Source organism: Coturnix japonica, unplaced genomic scaffold (genome assembly GCF_054131305.1).
Source record: "Coturnix japonica strain WE unplaced genomic scaffold, WE-NBRP24 Scf104, whole genome shotgun sequence".
NCBI classification, from domain to species: Eukaryota; Metazoa; Chordata; class Aves; order Galliformes; family Phasianidae; genus Coturnix; species Coturnix japonica.
The window spans coordinates 105215-126823 of NW_028189007.1; the positions used below are offsets into that span (position 1 = coordinate 105215).

The 21609-nt window shown below is 54.8% G+C and overlaps 1 protein-coding gene across 25 annotated transcripts in view; it reads right to left on the bottom strand.

Annotated features, from left to right (window-relative positions):
• REC8 (REC8 meiotic recombination protein) overlaps positions 1-21609 on the bottom strand; it is a 44806-nt gene that overhangs the window by 7490 nt on the left and 15707 nt on the right. For 16 of the 25 annotated variants that reach the window (XM_085534960.1, XM_085534951.1, XM_085534952.1 and 13 more), the window contains 7 exons: positions 17179-17243; positions 13467-13542; positions 12704-12754; positions 12553-12590; positions 11534-11656; positions 6309-6375; positions 3278-3372 (listed from right to left, as the gene is read on the bottom strand). In XM_085534960.1, the coding sequence (XP_085391086.1) occupies positions 3278-3372; positions 6309-6375; positions 11534-11656; positions 12553-12590; positions 12704-12754; positions 13467-13542; positions 17179-17243 (515 nt within the window). Of the gene's footprint in view, positions 1-3277; positions 3373-6308; positions 6376-11533; positions 11657-12552; positions 12591-12703; positions 12755-13449; positions 13543-15507; positions 15517-16325; positions 16338-17178; positions 17244-21609 lie in introns of those variants that run through there. The other 9 variants (XM_085534961.1, XM_085534962.1, XM_085534964.1 and 6 more) reach the window with 7 other exon arrangements.

Sequence of the window (21609 nt, forward strand, 5' to 3'; positions counted from 1 at the left end):
ATAGGGACCCATAGAGACCCATAGGGACCCATAGGGACCCCATAGGAACCCATAGAGACCCATAGAGACCCATAGGGACCCATAGGGACCCATAGAGACCCCATAGAGACCCATAGAGAGCCCATAGGAACCCATAGAGACCCATAGGGACCCCATAGGAACCCCATAGGAACCCCATAGAGACCCATAGGGACCCATAGGGACCCATAGGAACCCATAGGAACCCATAGAGACCCATAGCGACCCATAGGGACCCATAGGGACCCATAGGGACCCATAGGAACCCATAATGACCCATAGGGACCCATAGAGACCCATAGGGACCCATAGGGACCCATAGGGACCCATAGAGACCCATAGGGACCCATAGAGACCCCATAGGAACCCATAGTGACCCATAGGAATTCATAGAGACCCCATAAAGACCCCATAGAGACCCATAGAGACCCATAGAGACCCATAGGGACCCATAGGGACCCATAGGGACCCCATAGGAACCCATAGAGACCCATAGGGACCCATAGAGACCCATAGGGACCCATAGGGACCCACAGGAACCCCATAGTGACCCATAGGAATTCATAGAGACCCATAGAGACCCATAGAGACCCATAGGGACCCCATAGAGACCCCATAGGAACCCATAGAGACCCATAGAGACCCATAGAGACCCCATAGGAACCCATAGAGACCCATAGGGACCCATAGGGACCCATAGGGACCCCATAGGAATTCATAGAGACCCCATAACGACCCCATAGAGACCCATAGGGACCCATAGAGACCCCATAGAGACCCATACAGACCCATAGGGACCCCATAGGAACCCATAGAGACCCCATAGGAACCCATAGGGACCCACAGAGACCCATAGGGACCCATAGGGACCCATAGAGACCCATAGGGACCCATAGAGACCCATAGGGACCCATAGAGACCCATAGAGACCCATAGAGACCCCATAAAGACCCCATAGAGACCCATAGGGACCCCATAGGAACCCATAGAGAGCCCATAGGAACCCATAGAGACCCCATAGGAACCCATAGGGACCCATAGAGACCCATAGAGACCCCATAGAGACCCATAGAGAGCCCATAGGAACCCATAGGGACCCATAGTGACCCATAGGGATCCATAGAGACCCATAGAAACCCATAGAGACCCATAGGGACCCATAGAGACCCATAGAAACCCATAGAGACCCATAGAGACCCATAGGGACCCCACAGGGACCCCATAGAGACCCATAGAGAGCCCATAGGAACCCATAGAGACCCATAGAGACACATAGCGACCCATAGGGACCCATAGGGACCCATAGAGACCCCATAAAGACCCCATAGAGACCCATAGGGACCCCATAGGAACCCATAGAGACCCCATAGGAACCCATAGAGACCCCATAGGAACCCATAGGGACCCATAGAGACCCATAGAGACCCATAGCGACCCATAGGGACCCATAGGGACCCATAGTGACCCATAGAGACCCATAGGGACCCATAGAGACCCATAGAGACCCATAGCGACCCATAGGAATTCATAGAGACCCCATAAAGACCCCATAGAGACCCATAGGGACCCATAGAGAGCCCATAGGAACCCATAGAGACCCATAGAGACCCATAGGGACCCATAGAGACCCCATAGAGACCCATAGGGACCCCATAGGAACCCATAGAGACCCATAGGGACCCATAGAGACCCATAGCGTCCCATAGGGACCCCACAGAGACCCATAGAGACCCATAGCGACCCATAGGGACCCATAGGGACCCATACAGACCCATAGAGACCCATAGGGACCCATAGGGACCCATAGGGACCCATAGAGACCCATAGAGACCCATAGGGACACATAGGGGGACATTAGGTCCCATACAGACCCATAGGGACCCATAGGAACCCATAATGACCCATAGGGACCCATAGAGACCCCATAGGAACCCATAGTGACCCATAGAGACCCATAGTGACCCATAGAGACCCATAGGGACCCATAGGGACCCACAGGGACCCATAGTGACCCATAGGAATTCATAGAGACCCCATAAAGACCCTATAGAGACCCATAGGGACCCATAGGGACCCCATAGGAACCCATACAGACCCATAGAGACCCATAGGGACCCATAGAGAGCCCATAGGAACCCATAGAGACCCATAGGGACCCCATAGGGACCCATAGGAACCCATAGAGACCCATAGAGACACATAGAGACACATAGAGACACATAGGGGGACATTAGGTCCCATACAGACCCATAGAGACCCCATAGGAACCCATAGAGACCCATAGAGATGCATAGGGACCCATAGAGACCCCATAGGAACCCATAGTGACCCATAGGAATTCATAGAGACCCCATAAAGACCCCATAGAGACCCATAGAGACCCATAGAGACCCATAGGGACCCCATAGAGACCCACAGAGAGCCCATAGGAACCCATAGCGACCCCATAGAGACCCATAGAGACCCCATAGGAACCCATAGAGACCCATAGAGACCCATAGGGACCCATAGAGACCCATAGGGAGACCCATAGAGACCCATAGAGAGCCCATAGGAACCCATAGAGACCCATAGGGACCCCATAGGGACCCATAGAGACCCCATAGAGACCCATAGGGACCCATAGGGACCCATAGAGACCCATAGGGACCCATAGTGATCCATAGGGACCCCATAGGAACCCATAGAGACCCCATAGGAACCCATAGTGACCCATAGGGCCCCATAGGAACCCATAGAGACCCATAGAGACCCCATAGGAACCCATAGTGATCCATAGGGACCCCATAGGAACCCATAGAGACCCATAGAAACCCATAGAGACCCCATAAAGACCCCATAGAGACCCATAGAGACCCATAGAGACCCACAGGGACCCCATAGGGACCCATAGAGACCCATAGAGACCCATAGAGACCCATAGGGACCCATAGAGACCCATAGGGACCCATAGGGACCCATAGCGACCCATAGGGACCCATAGAGACCCATAGCGACCCATAGGGACCCATAGGGACCCATAGGGACCCATAGAGACCCATAGGGACCCATAGAGACCCATAGCGACCCATAGACCCATAGAGACCCATAGCGACCCATAGGGACCCATAGGGACCCCATAGGGACCCATAGGGGACCCATAGAGAGCCCATAGGAACCCATAGAGACCCATAGGGACCCATAGAGACCCATAGGGACCCATAGAGACCCATAGAGACCCATAGCGCCCCATAGCTGTGGGTCTGGCCCCATAACTCACCTCCATTTCACTGGGCTCCGGTTCCGGTTCCAGCTTCGGTTCTTTGGGGCGGGCGGCTCTGACCCATAGATCCCATAAAGGGGGGGGCAGCCATCCTATGGGGCGGGGGAAGGCACTTGTGGGGCTGCCCCATAGATCAGTGGGATCTTATGGGGCTGCCCCATAGATTGGGGGGGATCTTATGGGGCTAAGGTGGGGGTCCCAGTGGGAACTTATGGGGCAGAGGTGGCACTTATGGGTCAGAGAAGGCACTTGTGGGGTGAATGGGGCACTTATGGGGCAGGGTAGGCACTTATGGGGTAGAACAGGCACTTATGGGGTTCACTTATGGGGCAGAGAGGGCACTTATGGGGTGAATGGGGCACTTATGGGGCAGAGGGGACACTTATGGGGTTCACTTATGGGGCAGAGAGGGCACTTATGGGGTGAATGGGGCACTTATGGGGCTAGAAGTGACACTTATGGGGCTGGAAGTGACACTTATGGGGCTGGAAATGGCACTTATGGGGCTGGAAGTGACACTTATGGGGCTGGAAGTGACACTTATGGGGCTGGAAGTGACACTTATGGGGCTGGAAGTGACACTTATGGGGCAGAGCTGGCACTTATGGGGCTGGAAGTGACACTTATGGGGCTGGAAATGGCACTTATGGGGCAGAGGAGGCACTTATGGGGCTGGAAGTGACACTTATGGGGCTGGAAATGGCACTTATGGGGCAGAGGAGGCACTTATGGGGCTGGAAGTGACACTTATGGGGCTGGAAATGGCACTTATGGGGCAGAGCTGGCACTTATGGGGCTGGAAATGGCACTTATGGGGCAGAGCTGACACTTATGGGGCTGGAAATGACACTTATGGGGCAGAGCTGGCACTTATAGGGCTGGAAGTGACACTTATGGGGCCATAAGTTACACTTATGGGGCAGAGCTGGCACTTATGGGGCTGGAAGTGACACTTATGGGGCTGGAAGTGACACTTATGGGGCTGGAAGTGACACTTATGGGGCAGAGCTGGCACTTATGGGGCTGGAAGTGACACTTATGGGGCTGGAAATGGCACTTATGGGGCAGAGCTGGCACTTATAGGGCTGGAAGTGACACTTATGGGGCTGGAAGTTACACTTATGGGGCTGGAAGTGACACTTATGGGGCTGGAAGTGACACTTATGGGGCAGAGCTGGCACTTATAGGGCTGGAAGTGACACTTATGGGGCCATAAGTTACACTTATGGGGCAGAGCTGGCACTTATGGGGCTGGAAATGGCACTTATGGGGCTGGAAGTGACACTTATGGGGCTGGAAGTGACACTTATGGGGCAGAGCTGGCACTTATGGGGCTGGAAGTGACACTTATGGGGCTGGAAATGGCACTTATGGGGCTGGAAGTGACACTTATGGGGCAGAGGCAGCACTTATGGGGCTGGAAGTTACACTTATGGGGCTGGAAGTTACACTTATGGGGCTGGAAATGGCACTTATGGGGCAGAGCTGGCACTTATGGGGCTGGAAGTGACACTTATGGGGCTGTAAGTTACACTTATGGGGCAGAGCTGGCACTTATGGGGCTGGAAGTGACACTTATGGGGCTGGAAATGGCACTTATGGGGCAGAGCTGGCACTTATAGGGCTGGAAGTGACACTTATGGGGCTGGAAGTGACACTTATGGGGCAGAGCTGGCACTTATGGGGCTGGAAGTGACACTTATGGGGCTGTAAGTTACACTTATGGGGCTGGAAATGGCACTTATGGGGCTGGAAGTGACACTTATGGGGCTGGAAATGGCACTTATGGGGCAGAGGAGGCACTTATGGGGCTGGAAATGGCACTTATGGGGCTGGAAGTGACACTTATGGGGCAGAGCTGGCACTTATGGGGCTGGAAGTGACACTTATGGGGCTGGAAATGGCACTTATGGGGCAGAGCTGGCACTTATGGGGCTGGAAGTGACACTTATGGGGCTGGAAATGGCACTTATGGGGCAGAGCTGGCACTTATGGGGCAGAGCTGGCACTTATGGGGCTGGAAATGGCACTTATGGGGCAGAGCTGGCACTTATGGGGCTGGAAATGGCACTTATGGGGCTGTAAGTTACACTTATGGGGCAGAGCTGGCACTTATGGGGCTGGAAATGGCACTTATGGGGCTGGAAGTGACACTTATGGGGCTGGAAGTGACACTTATGGGGCTGGAAGTGACACTTATGGGGCTGGAAATGGCACTTATGGGGCAGAGCTGGCACTTATAGGGCTGGAAGTGACACTTATGGGGCTGGAAGTGACACTTATGGGGCTGGAAATGGCACTTATGGGGCTGGAAGTGACACTTATGGGGCTGGAAGTTACACTTATGGGGCAGAGCTGGCACTTATGGGGCTGGAAGTGACACTTATGGGGCTGGAAATGGCACTTATGGGGTGAATGGGGCACTTATGGGGCTGGAAATGGCACTTATGGGGCAGAGCTGGCACTTATGGGGCTGGAAGTGACACTTATGGGGCAGAGCTGGCACTTATGGGGCTGGAAGTGACACTTATGGGGCTGTAAGTGACACTTATGGGGCAGAGCTGGCACTTATGGGGCTGGAAATGGCACTTATGGGGCAGAGCTGGCACTTATGGGGCTAGAAGTGACACTTATGGGGCTGGAAATGGCACTTATGGGGCAGAGGAGGCACTTATGGGGCTGGAAGTGACACTTATGGGGCTGGAAGTGACACTTATGGGGCTGGAAATGGCACTTATGGGGCAGAGCTGGCACTTATGGGGCTGGAAATGGCACTTATGGGGCTGGAAATGGCACTTATGGGGCTGGAAATGGCACTTATGGGGCTGGAAGTTACACTTATGGGGCTGGAAGTTACACTTATGGGGCAGAGGCAGCACTTATGGGGCTAGAAGTGACACTTATGGGGCTGGAAGTTACACTTATGGGGCTGGAAATGGCACTTATGGGGCAGAGCTGGCACTTATGGGGCTGGAAATGGCACTTATGGGGCAGAGGAGGCACTTATGGGGCGCCCCATAGCACTCACCCACCGCGGGGGTCCTGAAGAGCTCAGCTGGGGTCTGAAGCCATTCGGGGGGCAGCTCCGGGATCATCTGTGGGGCAGCCCCATAGATGTGGGTCAGCTGGGCACTTATGGGGCAGAGATGGGGCCCAATGGGCACTTATGGGGCTGAAGGACCACTTATGGGGCTGAGATGGGTCCCAATGGGCACTTATGGGGCTGAGGTGGGTCCCAATGGGCACTTATGGGGCTGAGGAGCCACTTATGGGGCTGAGATGGGTCCCAATGGGCACTTATGGGGCAGAGGTGGGTCCCAATGGACACTTATGGGGCAGAGGTGGGTCCCAATGGGCACTTATGGGGCACAGGGGGCAGTTATGGGGCAGAGATGGGTCCCAATGGGCACTTATGGGGCTGAGGTGGGTCCCAATGGACACTTATGGGGCTGAGGAGCCACTTATGGGGCAGAGATGGGTCCCAATGGGCACTTATGGGGCAAAGGTGGGTCCCAATGGGCACTTATGGGGCTGAGGTGGGTCCCAATGGGCACTTATGGGGCTGAGATGGGTCCCAATGGGCACTTATGGGGCAGAGGTGGGTCCCAATGGGCACTTATGGGGCTGAGGTGGTCCCAATGGACACTTATGGGGCAGAGATGGGTCCCAATGGGCACTTATGGGGCAGAGATGGGTCCCAATGGGCACTTATGGGGCTGAGGAGCCACTTATGGGGCAGAGGTGGGTCCCAATGGGCACTTATGGGGCAGAGGTGGGTCCCAATGGGCACTTATGGGGCTGAGGTGGGTCCCAATGGACACTTATGGGGCTGAGGAGCCACTTATGGGGCTGAGGTGGGTCCCAATGGGCACTTATGGGGCTGAGATGGGTCCCAATGGGCACTTATGGGGCTGAGGAGCCACTTATGGGGCAGAGGTGGGTCCCAATGGGCACTTATGGGGCAGAGGTGGGTCCCAAGGGACACTTATGGGGCAGAGGTGGGTCCCAATGGGCACTTATGGGGCTAAGAGACCACTTATGGGGCTGAAGGACCACTTATGGGGCTGAAATGGGTCCCAATGGGTCCCAATGGGCACTTATGGGGCTGAGGAGCCACTTATGGGGCTGAGGTGGGTCCCAATGGGCACTTATGGGGCAGAGGTGGGGCCCAATGGGCACTTATGGGGCTGAAATGGGTCCCAATGGACACTTATGGGGCAGAGGTGGGTCCCAATGGGCACTTATGGGGCAGAGGTGGGTCCCAATGGGCACTTATGGGGCAGAGGTGGGTCCCAATGGGCACTTATGGGGCAGAGGTGGGTCCCAATGGACACTTATGAGGCTGAGGTGGGTCCCAATGGGCACTTATGGGGCAGAGGTGGGTCCCAATGGGCACTTATGGGGCAGAGATGGGTCCCAATGGACACTTATGGGGCTGAGGTGGGTCCCAATGGGCACTTATGGGGCACAGGGGGCACTTATGGGGCAGAGATGGGTCCCAATGGACACTTATGGGGCTGAGGTGGGTCCCAATGGGCACTTATGGGGCTGAGGTGGGGCCCAATGGGCACTTATGGGGCACAGGGGGCACTTATGGGGCAGAGATGGGTCCCAATGGACACTTATGGGGCAGAGGTGGGTCCCAATGGGCACTTATGGGGCTAAGAGACCACTTATGGGGCTGAAGGACCACTTATGGGGCTGAAATGGGTCCCAATGGGTCCCAATGGGCACTTATGGGGCTGAGGAGCCACTTATGGGGCTGAGGTGGGTCCCAATGGGCACTTATGGGGCAGAGGTGGGGCCCAATGGGCACTTATGGGGCTGAAATGGGTCCCAATGGACACTTATGGGGCAGAGGTGGGTCCCAATGGGCACTTATGGGGCAGAGGTGGGTCCCAATGGGCACTTATGGGGCAGAGGTGGGTCCCAATGGGCACTTATGGGGCAGAGGTGGGTCCCAATGGGCACTTATGGGGCTGAGGTGGGTCCCAATGGGCACTTATGGGGCAGAGGTGGGTCCCAATGGGCACTTATGGGGCAGAGATGGGTCCCAATGGACACTTATGGGGCTGAGGTGGGTCCCAATGGGCACTTATGGGGCACAGGGGGCACTTATGGGGCAGAGATGGGTCCCAATGGACACTTATGGGGCTGAGGTGGGTCCCAATGGGCACTTATGGGGCTGAGGTGGGGCCCAATGGGCACTTATGGGGCACAGGGGGCACTTATGGGGCAGAGATGGGTCCCAATGGACACTTATGGGGCAGAGGTGGGTCCCAATGGGCACTTATGGGGCAGAGATGGGTCCCAATGGACACTTATGCGGCAGAGGTGGGTCCCAATGGGCACTTATGGGGCTGAGGAGCCACTTATGGGGCTGAGGTGGGTCCCAATGGACACTTATGGGGCAGAGGTGGGTCCCAATGGACACTTATGGGGCTGAGGTGGGTCCCAATGGACACTTATGGGGCAGAGGTGGGTCCCAATGGGCACTTATGGGGCAGAGGTGGGTCCCAATGGGCACTTATGGGGCACAGGGGGCACTTATGGGGCTGAGGTGGGTCCCAATGGACACTTATGTGGCAGAGGTGGGTCCCAATGGGCACTTATGGGGCAGAGGTGGGTCCCAATGGACACTTATGGGGCAGAGGTGGGTCCCAATGGGCACTTATGGGGCACAGGGGGCAGTTATGGGGCAGAGATGGGTCCCAATGGGCACTTATGGGGCTGAGGTGGGTCCCAATGGACACTTATGGGGCAGAGGTGGGTCCCAATGGACACTTATGGGGCTGAGGTGGGTCCCAATGGACACTTATGGGGCAGAGGTGGGTCCCAATGGGCACTTATGGGGCAGAGGTGGGTCCCAATGGGCACTTATGGGGCACAGGGGGCACTTATGGGGCTGAGGTGGGTCCCAATGGACACTTATGTGGCAGAGGTGGGTCCCAATGGGCACTTATGGGGCAGAGGTGGGTCCCAATGGACACTTATGGGGCAGAGGTGGGTCCCAATGGGCACTTATGGGGCACAGGGGGCAGTTATGGGGCAGAGATGGGTCCCAATGGGCACTTATGGGGCTGAGGTGGGTCCCAATGGACACTTATGGGGCAGAGGTGGGTCCCAATGGGCACTTATGGGGCAGAGGTGGGTCCCAATGGACACTTATGGGGCAGAGATGGGTCCCAATGGGCACTTATGGGGCTGAGGAGCCACTTATGGGGCTGAGGTGGGTCCCAATGGGCACTTATGGGGCAGAGATGGGTCCCAATGGGCACTTATGGGGCTGAGGTGGGTCCCAATGGACACTTATGGGGCAGAGGTGGGTCCCAATGGACACTTATGGGGCTGAGGTGGGTCCCAATGGACACTTATGGGGCTGAGGTGGGGCCCAATGGGCACTTATGGGGCACAGGGGGCACTTATGGGGCAGAGATGGGTCCCAATGGGCACTTATGGGGCAGAGGTGGGTCCCAATGGGCACTTATGGGGCTGAGGAGCCACTTATGGGGCAGAGGTGGGTCCCAATGGGCACTTATGGGGCAGAGATGGGTCCCAATGGGCACTTATGGGGCTGAGGTGGGTCCCAATGGACACTTATGGGGCTGAGGAGCCACTTATGGGGCAGAGGTGGGTCCCAATGGACACTTATGGGGCTGAGGTGGGTCCCAATGGGCACTTATGGGGCTGAGGTGGGTCCCAATGGACACTTATGGGGCAGAGGTGGGTCCCAATGGGCACTTATGGGGCTGAGGTGGGTCCCAATGGACACTTATGGGGCAGAGGTGGGTCCCAATGGGCACTTATGGGGCTGAGGTGGATCCCAATGGACACTTATGGGGCTGAGGTGGGTCCCAATGGGCACTTATGGGGCTGAGGTGGGTCCCAATGGGCACTTATGGGGCACTTATGGGGCAGAGATGGGTCCCAATGGGCACTTATGGGGCTGAGGTGGGTCCCAATGGGTACTTATGGGGCACAGGGGACACTTATGGGGCAGGGATGGGTCCCAATGGACACTTATGGGGCTGAGGTGGGGCCCAATGGGTACTTATGGGGCACAGGGGACACTTATGGGGCAGGGATGGGTCCCAATGGGCACTTATGGGGCTGAGGTGGGTCCCAATGGGTACTTATGGGGCACAGGGGACACTTATGGGGCAGGGATGGGTCCCAATGGACACTTATGGGGCTGAGGTGGGGCCCAATGGGCACTTATGGGGCAGAGGTGGGTCCCAATGGACACTTATGGGGCAGAGGTGGGTCCCAATGGACACTTATGGGGCCGAAATTAGTCCCAATGGGCACTTATGGGGCACAGGGGGCACTTATGGGGCTGAGGTGGGTCCCAATGGGCACTTATGGGGCTGAGGTGGGTCCCAATGGGCACTTATGGGGCAGAGGTGGGTCCCAATGGGCACTTATGGGGCAGAGGTGGGTCCCAATGGGTACTTATGGGGCAGAGGTGGGTCCCAATGGGCACTTATGGGGCTGGGATGGATCCCAATGGGCACTTATGGGGCAGAGGTTGGTCGCAATGGGCACTTATGGGGCAGAGGTGGGTCCCAATGGGCACTTATGGGGCAGAGATGGGTCCCAATGGGCACTTATGGGGCTGAGGAGCCACTTATGGGGCTGGGATGGGTCCCAATGAACACTTATGGGGCAGAGGTGGGTCCCAATGGACACTTATGGGGCTGAGGTGGGTCCCAATGGGCACTTATGGGGCAGAGGTGGGTCCCAATGGACACTTATGGGGCTGAGGTGGGTCCCAATGGGCACTTATGGGGCTGAGGTGGGTCCCAATGGGCACTTATGGGGCAGAGGTGGGTCCCAATGGGCACTTAGGGGGCTGAGGAGCCACTTATGGGGCAGAGGTGGGTCCCAATGAACACTTATGGGGCTGAGGTGGGGCCCAATGGGCACTTATGGGGCTGAGGAGCCACTTATGGGGCAGAGGTGGGTCCCAATGGGCACTTATGGGGCTGAGGTGGGTCCCAATGGGCACTTAGGGGGCTGAAGGACCACTTACGGGGCTGAAATGGGTCCCAATGGGTCCCAATGAGCACTTATGGGGCTGAGGAGCCACTTATGGGGCTGAGGTGGGTCCCAATGGACACTTATGGGGCTGAGGTGGGTCCCAATGGACACTTATGGGGCAGAGGTGGGTCCCAATGGGCACTTATGGGGCTGAGGAGCCACTTATGGGGCAGAGGTGGGTCCCAATGGACACTTATGGGGCTGGGGTCTCACCATGGGGCTGCAGTGCGCTGTGGGGTGCAGCTGAGCCCGGATCTCATCGGCCGGGATCTGAACTTGGGGGTCCATGTGGGGCCGGGATGGGGGGCGGCGACGGGGGGGGGGAGATGGGGCGGCCTATGGGGCAGACCCATAGATGTAACATTAGGATCCCATAGGGAAACATAGAGACCCCATAGAGACCCCATAGAGACCCATAGGGACCCATAGGGATCCATAGAGACCCATAGAGACCCACAGAGATTCATAGGGACCCACAGAGACCCACAGATCCCATAGAGCCCCATAGAGACCCCATAGAGACCCATAGGGACCCATAGAGACCCATAGGGACCCACAGAGACCCATAGACCCCATAGAGACCCATAGCGACCCCATAGAGACCCATAGAGACCCCATAGAGACCCCACAGACCCCATAAAGACCCATAGACTCCATAGAGACCCAGAGAGACCCATAGGGATCCATAGAGACCCCATAGGGACCCATAGACCCCATAGAGACCCCATAAAGACCCCATAGGGACCCATAGGGACCCCATAGAGACCCCATAGAGACCCACAGAGACCCATAGAAACCCCATAGGGACCCATAGAGATCCATAGAGACCCCATATGGACCCACAGACCCCATAGAGACCCACAGAGACCCCATAGGGACCCATAGGGACCCATAGAGACCCCATAAAGACCCCACAGACCCCATAAAGACCCATAGTCCCCATAGAGACCCATAGGGACCCACAGAGACCCATAGAGACCCCATAGAGACCCATAGAGACGTATAGGGACCCATAGAGACCCATAGGGACCCACAGATCCCATAGAGACCCATAGACCCCATAGAGACCCATAGAGACCCACAGAGACCCATAGAAACCCCATAGAGACCCATAGCGCCCCATAGAGACCCATAGAGACACATAGACCCCATAGAGACCCATAGAAACCCCATAGAGACCCCACAGAGCCCCATAGAGACCCCATAGCTGCCCCATAGAGCCCCACACATACCTCGGGGGGCAGCTGTGGCTCCTCGGGGGCTTCCATCACTATAGGGCAGAACCGGCACTTATGGGGCCAGCCCCACACCCCACACTTATGGGGCCAGCCCCATATTATGGGGTCAGCCCCACACTTATGGGGCAGCCCTATAAGTGCTCACCTGGCTCCAGGACCCCCAACTCCTCCTCCTCCTCTTCTGGGATCTCCTCCACTATGGGGCACAACAGATCTATGGGGCCAGACCCACAACCGGCCCCACAGCGACCCATAGAGACCCCATAAAACCCCATAGAGACCCATAGGGACCCACAGGGACCCCATAGAGACCCACAGAGACCCCATAGGGACCCATAGGGACCCCATAGAGACCCATAGGGACACAGAGAGACCCCATAGAGACCCCATAGTGCCCCATAGAACCCCATAACCCCCCATAGAACCCCATATGATCCCACAGCAGCCCCATAGCTGCCCCATAGCAGCTCTATAGTCCCATACCTGCCCCATAGCAGCCCCATATAACTCCATATCAGCCCCATATAACCCCGTATCTGCCCCATATCACCCCATATAACCCCATATCACCCCATATCCCCCCATATAACCCCATATCACCCCATATACCCCCATATCTGCCCCATATCCCCCCATATAACCCCATATAACCCCATATCCCCCCATATCCCCCCATATAACCCCATAGAACCCCATATCCCCCCATATAACCCCATATAACCCCATATCCCCCCATATAGCCCCATATCCCCCCATATAGCCCCATATCCCCCCATATCACCCCATATCCCCCCATATCCCCCCATATAACCCCATAACCCCCCATACAGCCCCATATAACCCCATATCCCCCCATATAACCCCATATCACCCCATACAGCCCCATATCACCCCATAGCGTTGCTCACAGTGGGGCAGCAGCTCGGACTCGGCCTCGCTCAGGAACTGAAGCTCCTCCGGGGTCGGCTCAGGGAGCTCAGCCTCCTATAGGGCACAACCCCATAGAGACCCCATAGGGACCCATAGGGACCCCATAGAGACCCATAGGGACCCATAGGGACCCCATAGGGACCCCATAGGGACCCCGCCCCATAGAGACCCCATAGGGACCCATAGAGACCCCATAGAGACCCCATAGGGACCCCATAGAGACCCCATAGGGACCCATAGAGACCCCATAGGGACCCATAGGGACCCATAGAGACCCCATAGAGACCCATAGGGACCCATAGGGACCCCATAGAGACCCATAGGGACCCCATAGAGACCCCATAGGGACCCCATAGGGACCCCATAGAGACCCATAGGGACCCATAGAGACCCCATAGGGACCCATAGGGACCCATAGAGACCCATAGGGACCCATAGAGACCCCATAGGGACCCCATAGGGACCCCATAGGGACCCCATAGCTGCCCCATAGCTGCCCCATAGAGACCCCATAGGGAACCCATAAGGAACCCATAGCCGCCCCATAGGGACCCCATAGGGACCCCATAGAGACCCCATAACTGCCCCATAGAGACCCCATAGGGACCCCATACAGACCCCAGAGGGAACCCATAGAGAACCCATAGGGACCCCACCCCATAGCTGCCCCATAGAGACCCCATAGGGACCCCATAGCTGCCCCATAGAGACCCCATAGGGACCGCATAGGGACCCCATCCCATAGCTGCCCCATAGAGACCCCATAGAGACCCCATAAGGACCCCACCCCATAGCTGCCCCATAGAGACCCCATAGGGAACCCCATAGGGACCCCACCCCATAGCTGCCCCATAGAGACCCCATAGGGACCCCATAAGGAACCCATAGCCGCCCCATAGCTGCCCCATAGCTGCCCCATAGAGACCCCATAGAGACCCCATCCCATAGCTACCCCATAGAGACCCCATCCCATAGCTACCCCATAGAGACCCCATAGAGACCCCATAGGGAACCCATAGCCGACCCATAGAGACCCCATAGGGACCCCATAGAGATCCCATAGAGACCCCATAGGGAACCCATAGCTGCCCCATAGAGACCCCATAGGGACCCCACCCCATAGCTGCCCCATAGAGACCCCATAGGGACCCCATAGACACCCCATAGGGACCCCATCCCTTAGCTACCCCATAGAGACCCCACAGGGACCCCACAGACACCCCATAGCTGCCCCATAGAAACCCCATAGAGACCCCATAGGGACCCATAGACACCCCACCCCATAGGGACCCCACAGAGACCCCATAGGGACCCCATAGCTGCCTCATAGCCGCCCCATAGGGACCCCATAAGGACCCCACCCCATAGCCACCCCATAGAGACCCCATAGGGACCCCACAGACACCCCATAGCTGCCCCATAGACACCCCATAGCTGCCCCATAGAAACCCCATAGAGACCCCATAGGAACCCCATAAGGAACCCATAGCCGCCCCATAGCTGCCCCATAGAGACCCCACCCCATAGAGACCCCACCCCATAGCTGCCCCATAGAGACCCCATAGGGACCCCACCCCATAGAGACCCCATAGAGACCCCATAAGGACCCCACCCCATAGAAACCCCATAGGGACCCCACCCCATAGCTGCCCCATAGAAACCCCATAGAGACCCCATAAGGACCCCATAAGGAACCCATAGCTGCCCCATAGCTGCCCCATAGAGACCCAATAGGGACCCCATAGGGAACCCATACCTGCCCCATGGAGACCCCATAGGGACCCCATAGCTGCCCCATACCAGCCCCATATCCCCCCATAGAGACCCCATATAACCCCATAGAGACCCCATATAACCCCATACTGACCCCATATCCCTCTATATCCCCCCATATGACCCCATATCCCCCCATAGAGACCCCATATCCCCCCATATAACCCCATATCCCCCTATATCCCCCCCATATACCCCCCCATATAACCCCATACAGCCCCATAAGTCGCTATGGGGCAGCCCCACCTCCATCAATGGGGTCCCAGCAAACCCATATCCCCCCATAGAGACCCCATATCCCCCCATAGAGACCCCATATCTCCCCATATAACCCCATAGAGACCCCATATCCCCCCATATAACCCCATAGACACCCCATATCCCCCCATATAACCCCATATAACCCCATATCCCCCCATATAACCCCATATCCCCCCATATAACCCCATATCCCCCCATAGAGACTCCATATCCCCCCATATAACCCCATATCCCCCCATATAACCCCATATCCCCCTATATAACCCCATATCTCCCCATATAATCCCATATCCCCCCCATATAACCCCATATCCCCCTATATAACCCCATATCTCCCCATATAATCCCATATCCCCCCCATATAACCCCATATCTCCCCATATCACCCCAGACACCCCATATCCCCCCATATAACTCCATACTGAACCCATATCCCCCTATATCCCCCCATATAACCCCATATCTCCCTATATAACCCCATATCTACCCCATATCCCCCCATAGAGCCCCATATGACCCCATATCCCCCCCATATAACCCCATATCCCCCTATATCTCCCCAAAGACACCCCATATCCCCCCATATCACCCCATATCCCCCCATATAACCCCATATCCCCCCCATACAACCCCATATCCCCCCATATCCCCCTATATCCCCCCCATATAACCCCATATCCCCCCCATACAACCCCATATCCCCCCATATCCCCCTATATCCCCCCCATATAACCCCATATCCCCCCATATATCTCCCCATATAACCCCATACAGCCCCATAAGTCGCTATGGGGCAGCCCCACCTCCATCAATGGGGTGACAGCAACCCCATATCCCCCCATAGAGACCCCATATCCCCCCATATAACCCCATAGACACCCCATAGAGACCCCATATCCCCCCCATACAACTCCATATCCCCCCATATAACCCCATATCCCCCCATATAACCCCATAGACACCCCATAGAGACCCCATATCTCCCCATATAACCCCATATCCCCCCATATAACCCCATATCCCCCCATAGAGACCCCATATCCCCCCATATAACCCCATATCACCCCATATAACCCCATATCCCCCCATATAACCCCATATCCCCCCATATAACCCCATATCCCCCCATATAACCCCATATCCCCCCATAGAGACCCCATATCCCCCCATATAACCCCATAGACACCCCATAGAGACCCCATATCCCCCCATATAACCCCATAGACACCCCATAGACACCCCATATCTCCCCATATAACCCCATATCCCCCCATAGAGACCCCATATCCCCCCATATAACCCCATATCCCCCCATAGAGACCCCATATCCCCCCATATAACCCCATATCCCCCCATATAACCCCATATAACCCCATAGAGACCCCATATCCCCCCATATAACCCCATATAACCCCATAGAGACCCCATATCCCCCCATATAACCCCATACAGCCCCATAAGTCGCTATGGGGCAGCCCCACCTCCATCAATGGGGTCCCAGCAACCCCATATCCCCCCATATCACCCCATATCCCCCCATACAACCCCATATCCCCCTATATAACCCCATATCCCCCCATATAACCCCATATCACCCCCATATCCCCCCATATATCTCCCTATACAGCCCCATAAGTCGCTATGGGGCAGCCCCACCTCCATCAATGGGGTGACGGTCAGACGTTCGGCCTCACGCATGGTGATGCTCTCCGGGGTCGGAGCTGTGGGGCCATATAGGGTTAAATAGGGGGGATATGGGGCCCTATAGGATCATATAGGGTGGTTATGGGGAGATATGGGGTTATATGGGGGGGATATGAGGTTATATGGGGGGATATGGGGAGATATGGGGTTATATGGGGGGGATATGGGGAGATATGGAGTTATATGGGGGGGATATGGGGAGATATGGGGTTATATGGGGGGGATATGGGGAGATATGGGGTTATATGGGGGGATATGGGGAGATATGGGGTTATATGGGGGGGATATGGGGAGATATGGGGTTATATGGGGGGATATGGGGAGATATGGGGTTATATGGGGGGGATATGGGGAGATATGGGGTTATATGGGGTTATATGGGGGGATATGGGGTTATATGGGGGGGATATGGGGAGATATGGGGTTATATGGGGGGGATATGGGGAGATATGGGGTTATATGGGGTGGTTATGGGGAGATATGGGGTTATATAGGGGGATATGGGATCATATAGGGTCATATAAGGGGGATATGGGGTCGTATAGGGTTATATGGGGTTATATAGGGTCACTATGGGGACATACGGTGTGATATAGGGTCATATAGGGGAACTATGGGGTCAGATTGGGGAGATATGGGGTCATATGGGGTTATATAGGGTCACTATGGGGTCCTATAGGGTCATATAGGGTTAAATAGGGGGGATATGGGGTCCTATAGGATCATATGGGGTCCTATGGGGTTAGATGAGGGGCTATGGGGTTATATGGGAGGGATATGGGGTCATATAGGGTCACTATAGGGTTATATGGGGCCATATAGGATCACTATGGGGTCATATAGGGTCACTATGGGGTTATATAGGGTTAAATAGGGGGGATATGGGGCCCTATAGGATCATATGGAGCTATATGGGGTTAGATGAGGGGCTATGGGGTTATATGGGGGGGATATGGGGTCATATAGGGTTATATGGGTCAGATATGGGGTTATATAGGGTCACTATGGGATCATATAGGGTCACTATGGGGTTATATAGGGTTAAATAGGGGGGATATGGGGCCCTATAGGATCATATGGGGTCCTATGGGGTTAGATGAGGGGCTATGGGGTTATATGGGGGGGATATGGGGTCATATAGGGTTATATGGGTCAGATATGGGGTTATATAGGGTCACTATAGGGTCATATAGGATCGCTATGAGGACATATAGGGTTATATAGGGTTAAATAGGGGGGATATGGGGTCCTATAGGATCATATGGGGTCGTATGGGGTTAGATGAGGGGCTATGGGGTTATATGGGGGGGATATGGGGTCATATAGGGTCACTATAAGGTTATATGGGATCATATAGGATCACTATGGGGTCATATAGGGTTAAATAGGGGGGGATGTGGGGCCCTATAGGATCATATGGGGTCCTATGGGGTTAGATGAGGGGCTATGAGGTTATATGGGGGGGATATGGGGAGATATGGGGTTATATGGGGTGGTTATGGGGAGATATGGGGTTATATAGGGGGATATGGGGTTATATGGGGTTATATGGGGGGATATGGGGAGATATGGGGTTATATGGGGGGGATATGGGGAGATATGGGGTTATATGGGGTGGTTATGGGGAGATATGGGGTTATATAGGGGGATATGGGGTTATATGGGGTTATATGGGGGGATATGGGGAGACATGGGGTTATATGGGGGGGATATGGGGAGATATGGGGTTATATGGGGTGGTTATGGGGAGATATGGGGTTATATAGGGGGATATGGGGTTATATGGGGTTATATGGGGGGATATGGGGAGACATGGGGTTATATGGGGGGGATATGGGGAGATATGGGGGGATATGGGGGGATATGGGGAGATATGGGGTTATATGGGGGGGATATGGGGAGATATGGGGTTATATGGGGGGGATATGGGGAGATATGGGGTTATATGGGGGGGATATGGGGAGATATGGGGTTATATGGGGTTATATGGGGAGATATGGGGTTATATGGGGGGGATATGGGGAGATATGGGGTTATATAGGGGGATATGGGGAGATATGGGGTTATATGGGGGGATATGGGGAGATATGGGGTTATATGGGGGGATATGGGGAGATATGGGGTTATATGGGGGGATATGGGGAGATATGGGGTTATATGGGGGGGATATGGGGTCATATGGGGTTATATGGGGGGGATATGGGGTCATAAAGGATCATATAGGGTGGTTATGGGGAGATATGGGGTTATATGGGGGGATATGGGGAGATATGGGGTTATATGGGGGGGATATGGGGAGATATGGGGTTATATGGGGTGGTTATGGGGAGATATGGGGTTATATGGGGTGGTTATGGGGAGATATGGGGTTATATGGGGGGGATATGGGATTATATGGGGGAGATATGGGGTTATATGGGGGGGATATGGGGAGATATGGGGTTATATGGGGGGATATGGGGAGATATGGGGTTATATGGGGGGATATGGGGTTATATGGGGGGGATATGGGGAGATATGGGGTTATATGGGGGGGATATGGGGAGATATGGGGTTATATAGGGGGATATGGGGAGATATGGGGTTATATGGGGGGATATGGGGAGATATGGGGTTATATGGGGGGATATGGGGAGATATGGGGTTATATGGGGGGATATGGGGTTATATGGGGGGGATATGGGGAGATATGGGGTTATATGGGGGGATATGGGGAGATATGGGGTTATATGGGGGGATATGGGGTTATATGGGGGGGATATGGGGAGATATGGGGTTATATGGGGGGGATATGGGGAGATATGGGGTTATATGGGGGGATATGGGGAGATATGGGGTTATATGGGGGGGATATGGGGAGATATGGGGTTATATGGGGGGATATGGGGAGATATGGGGTTATATAGGGGGGATATGGGGAGATATGGGGTTATATGTGGGGGATATGGGGAGATATGGGGTTATATGGGGGGGATATGGGGAGATATGGGGTTATATAGGGGGATATGGGGTTATATGGGGGGGATATGGGGAGATATGGGGTTATATAGGGGGATATGGGGAGATATGGGGTTATATGGGGGGATATGGGGTTATATGGGGGGGATATGGGGAGATATGGGGTTATATGGGGGGGATATGGGGAGATATGGAGTTATATGGGGGGATATGGGGAGATATGGGGTTATATGGGGGGGATATGGGGAGATATGGGGTTATATAGGGGGATATGGGATCATATAGGGTCATATAAGGGGGATATAGGGTCATATAGGGTCACTATGGGGTCAGATGGGGGAGATATGGGGTCATATGGGGTAATATAGGGTCACTATGGGGTCCTATAGGGTTATATAGGGTTAAATAGGGGGGATATGGGGTCCTATAGGATCATATGGGGTCCTATGGGGTTAGATGAGGGGCTATGGGGTTATATGGGAGGGATATGGGGTCATATAGGGTCACTATAAGGTTATATGGGGTCATATAGGATCACTATGGAGTCATATAGGGTCACTATGGGGTCATATAGGGTTAAATAGGGGGGAAATGGGGCCCTATAGGATCATATGGGGTCCTATGGGGTTAGATGAGGGGCTATGGGGTTATATGGAAGGGATATGGGGTCATATAGGGTTATATGGGTCAGATATGGGGTTATATAGGGTCACTATGGGGTTATATGGGATCACATAGGGTCATATAAGCTTCTATAGGGACATATGGGGTCAGATAGGGGAGATATGGGGTTATATGGGGGGGATATGGGGAGATATGGGGTTATATGGGGGGATATGGGGAGATATGGGGTTATATGGGGGGATATGGGGAGATATGGGGTTATATAGGGGGGATATGGGGAGATATGGGGTTATATGGGGGGGATATGGGGAGATATGGGGTTATATAGGGGGATATGGGGAGATATGGGGTTATATAGGGTGGTTATGGGGAGATATGGGGTTATATGGGGGAGATATGGGGTTATATGGGGGGGATATGGGGAGATATGGGGTTATATGGGGGGGATATGGGGAGATATGGGGTTATATGGGGAGATATGGGGTTATATGGGGGGGATATGGGGAGATATGGGGTTATATGGGGAGATATGGGGTTATATGGGGTGGTTATGGGGAGATATGGGGTTATATGGGGGGGATATGGGGAGATATGGGGTTATATGGGGGGGATATGGGGAGATATGGGGTTATATGGGGGGGATATGGGGAGATATGGGGTTATATGGGGGGGATATGGGGAAATATGGGGTTATATAGGGGGGATATGGGGAGATATGGGGTTATATGGGGGGATATGGGGAGATATGGGGTTATATAGGGGGGATATGGGGAGATATGGGGTTATATGGGGGGGATATGG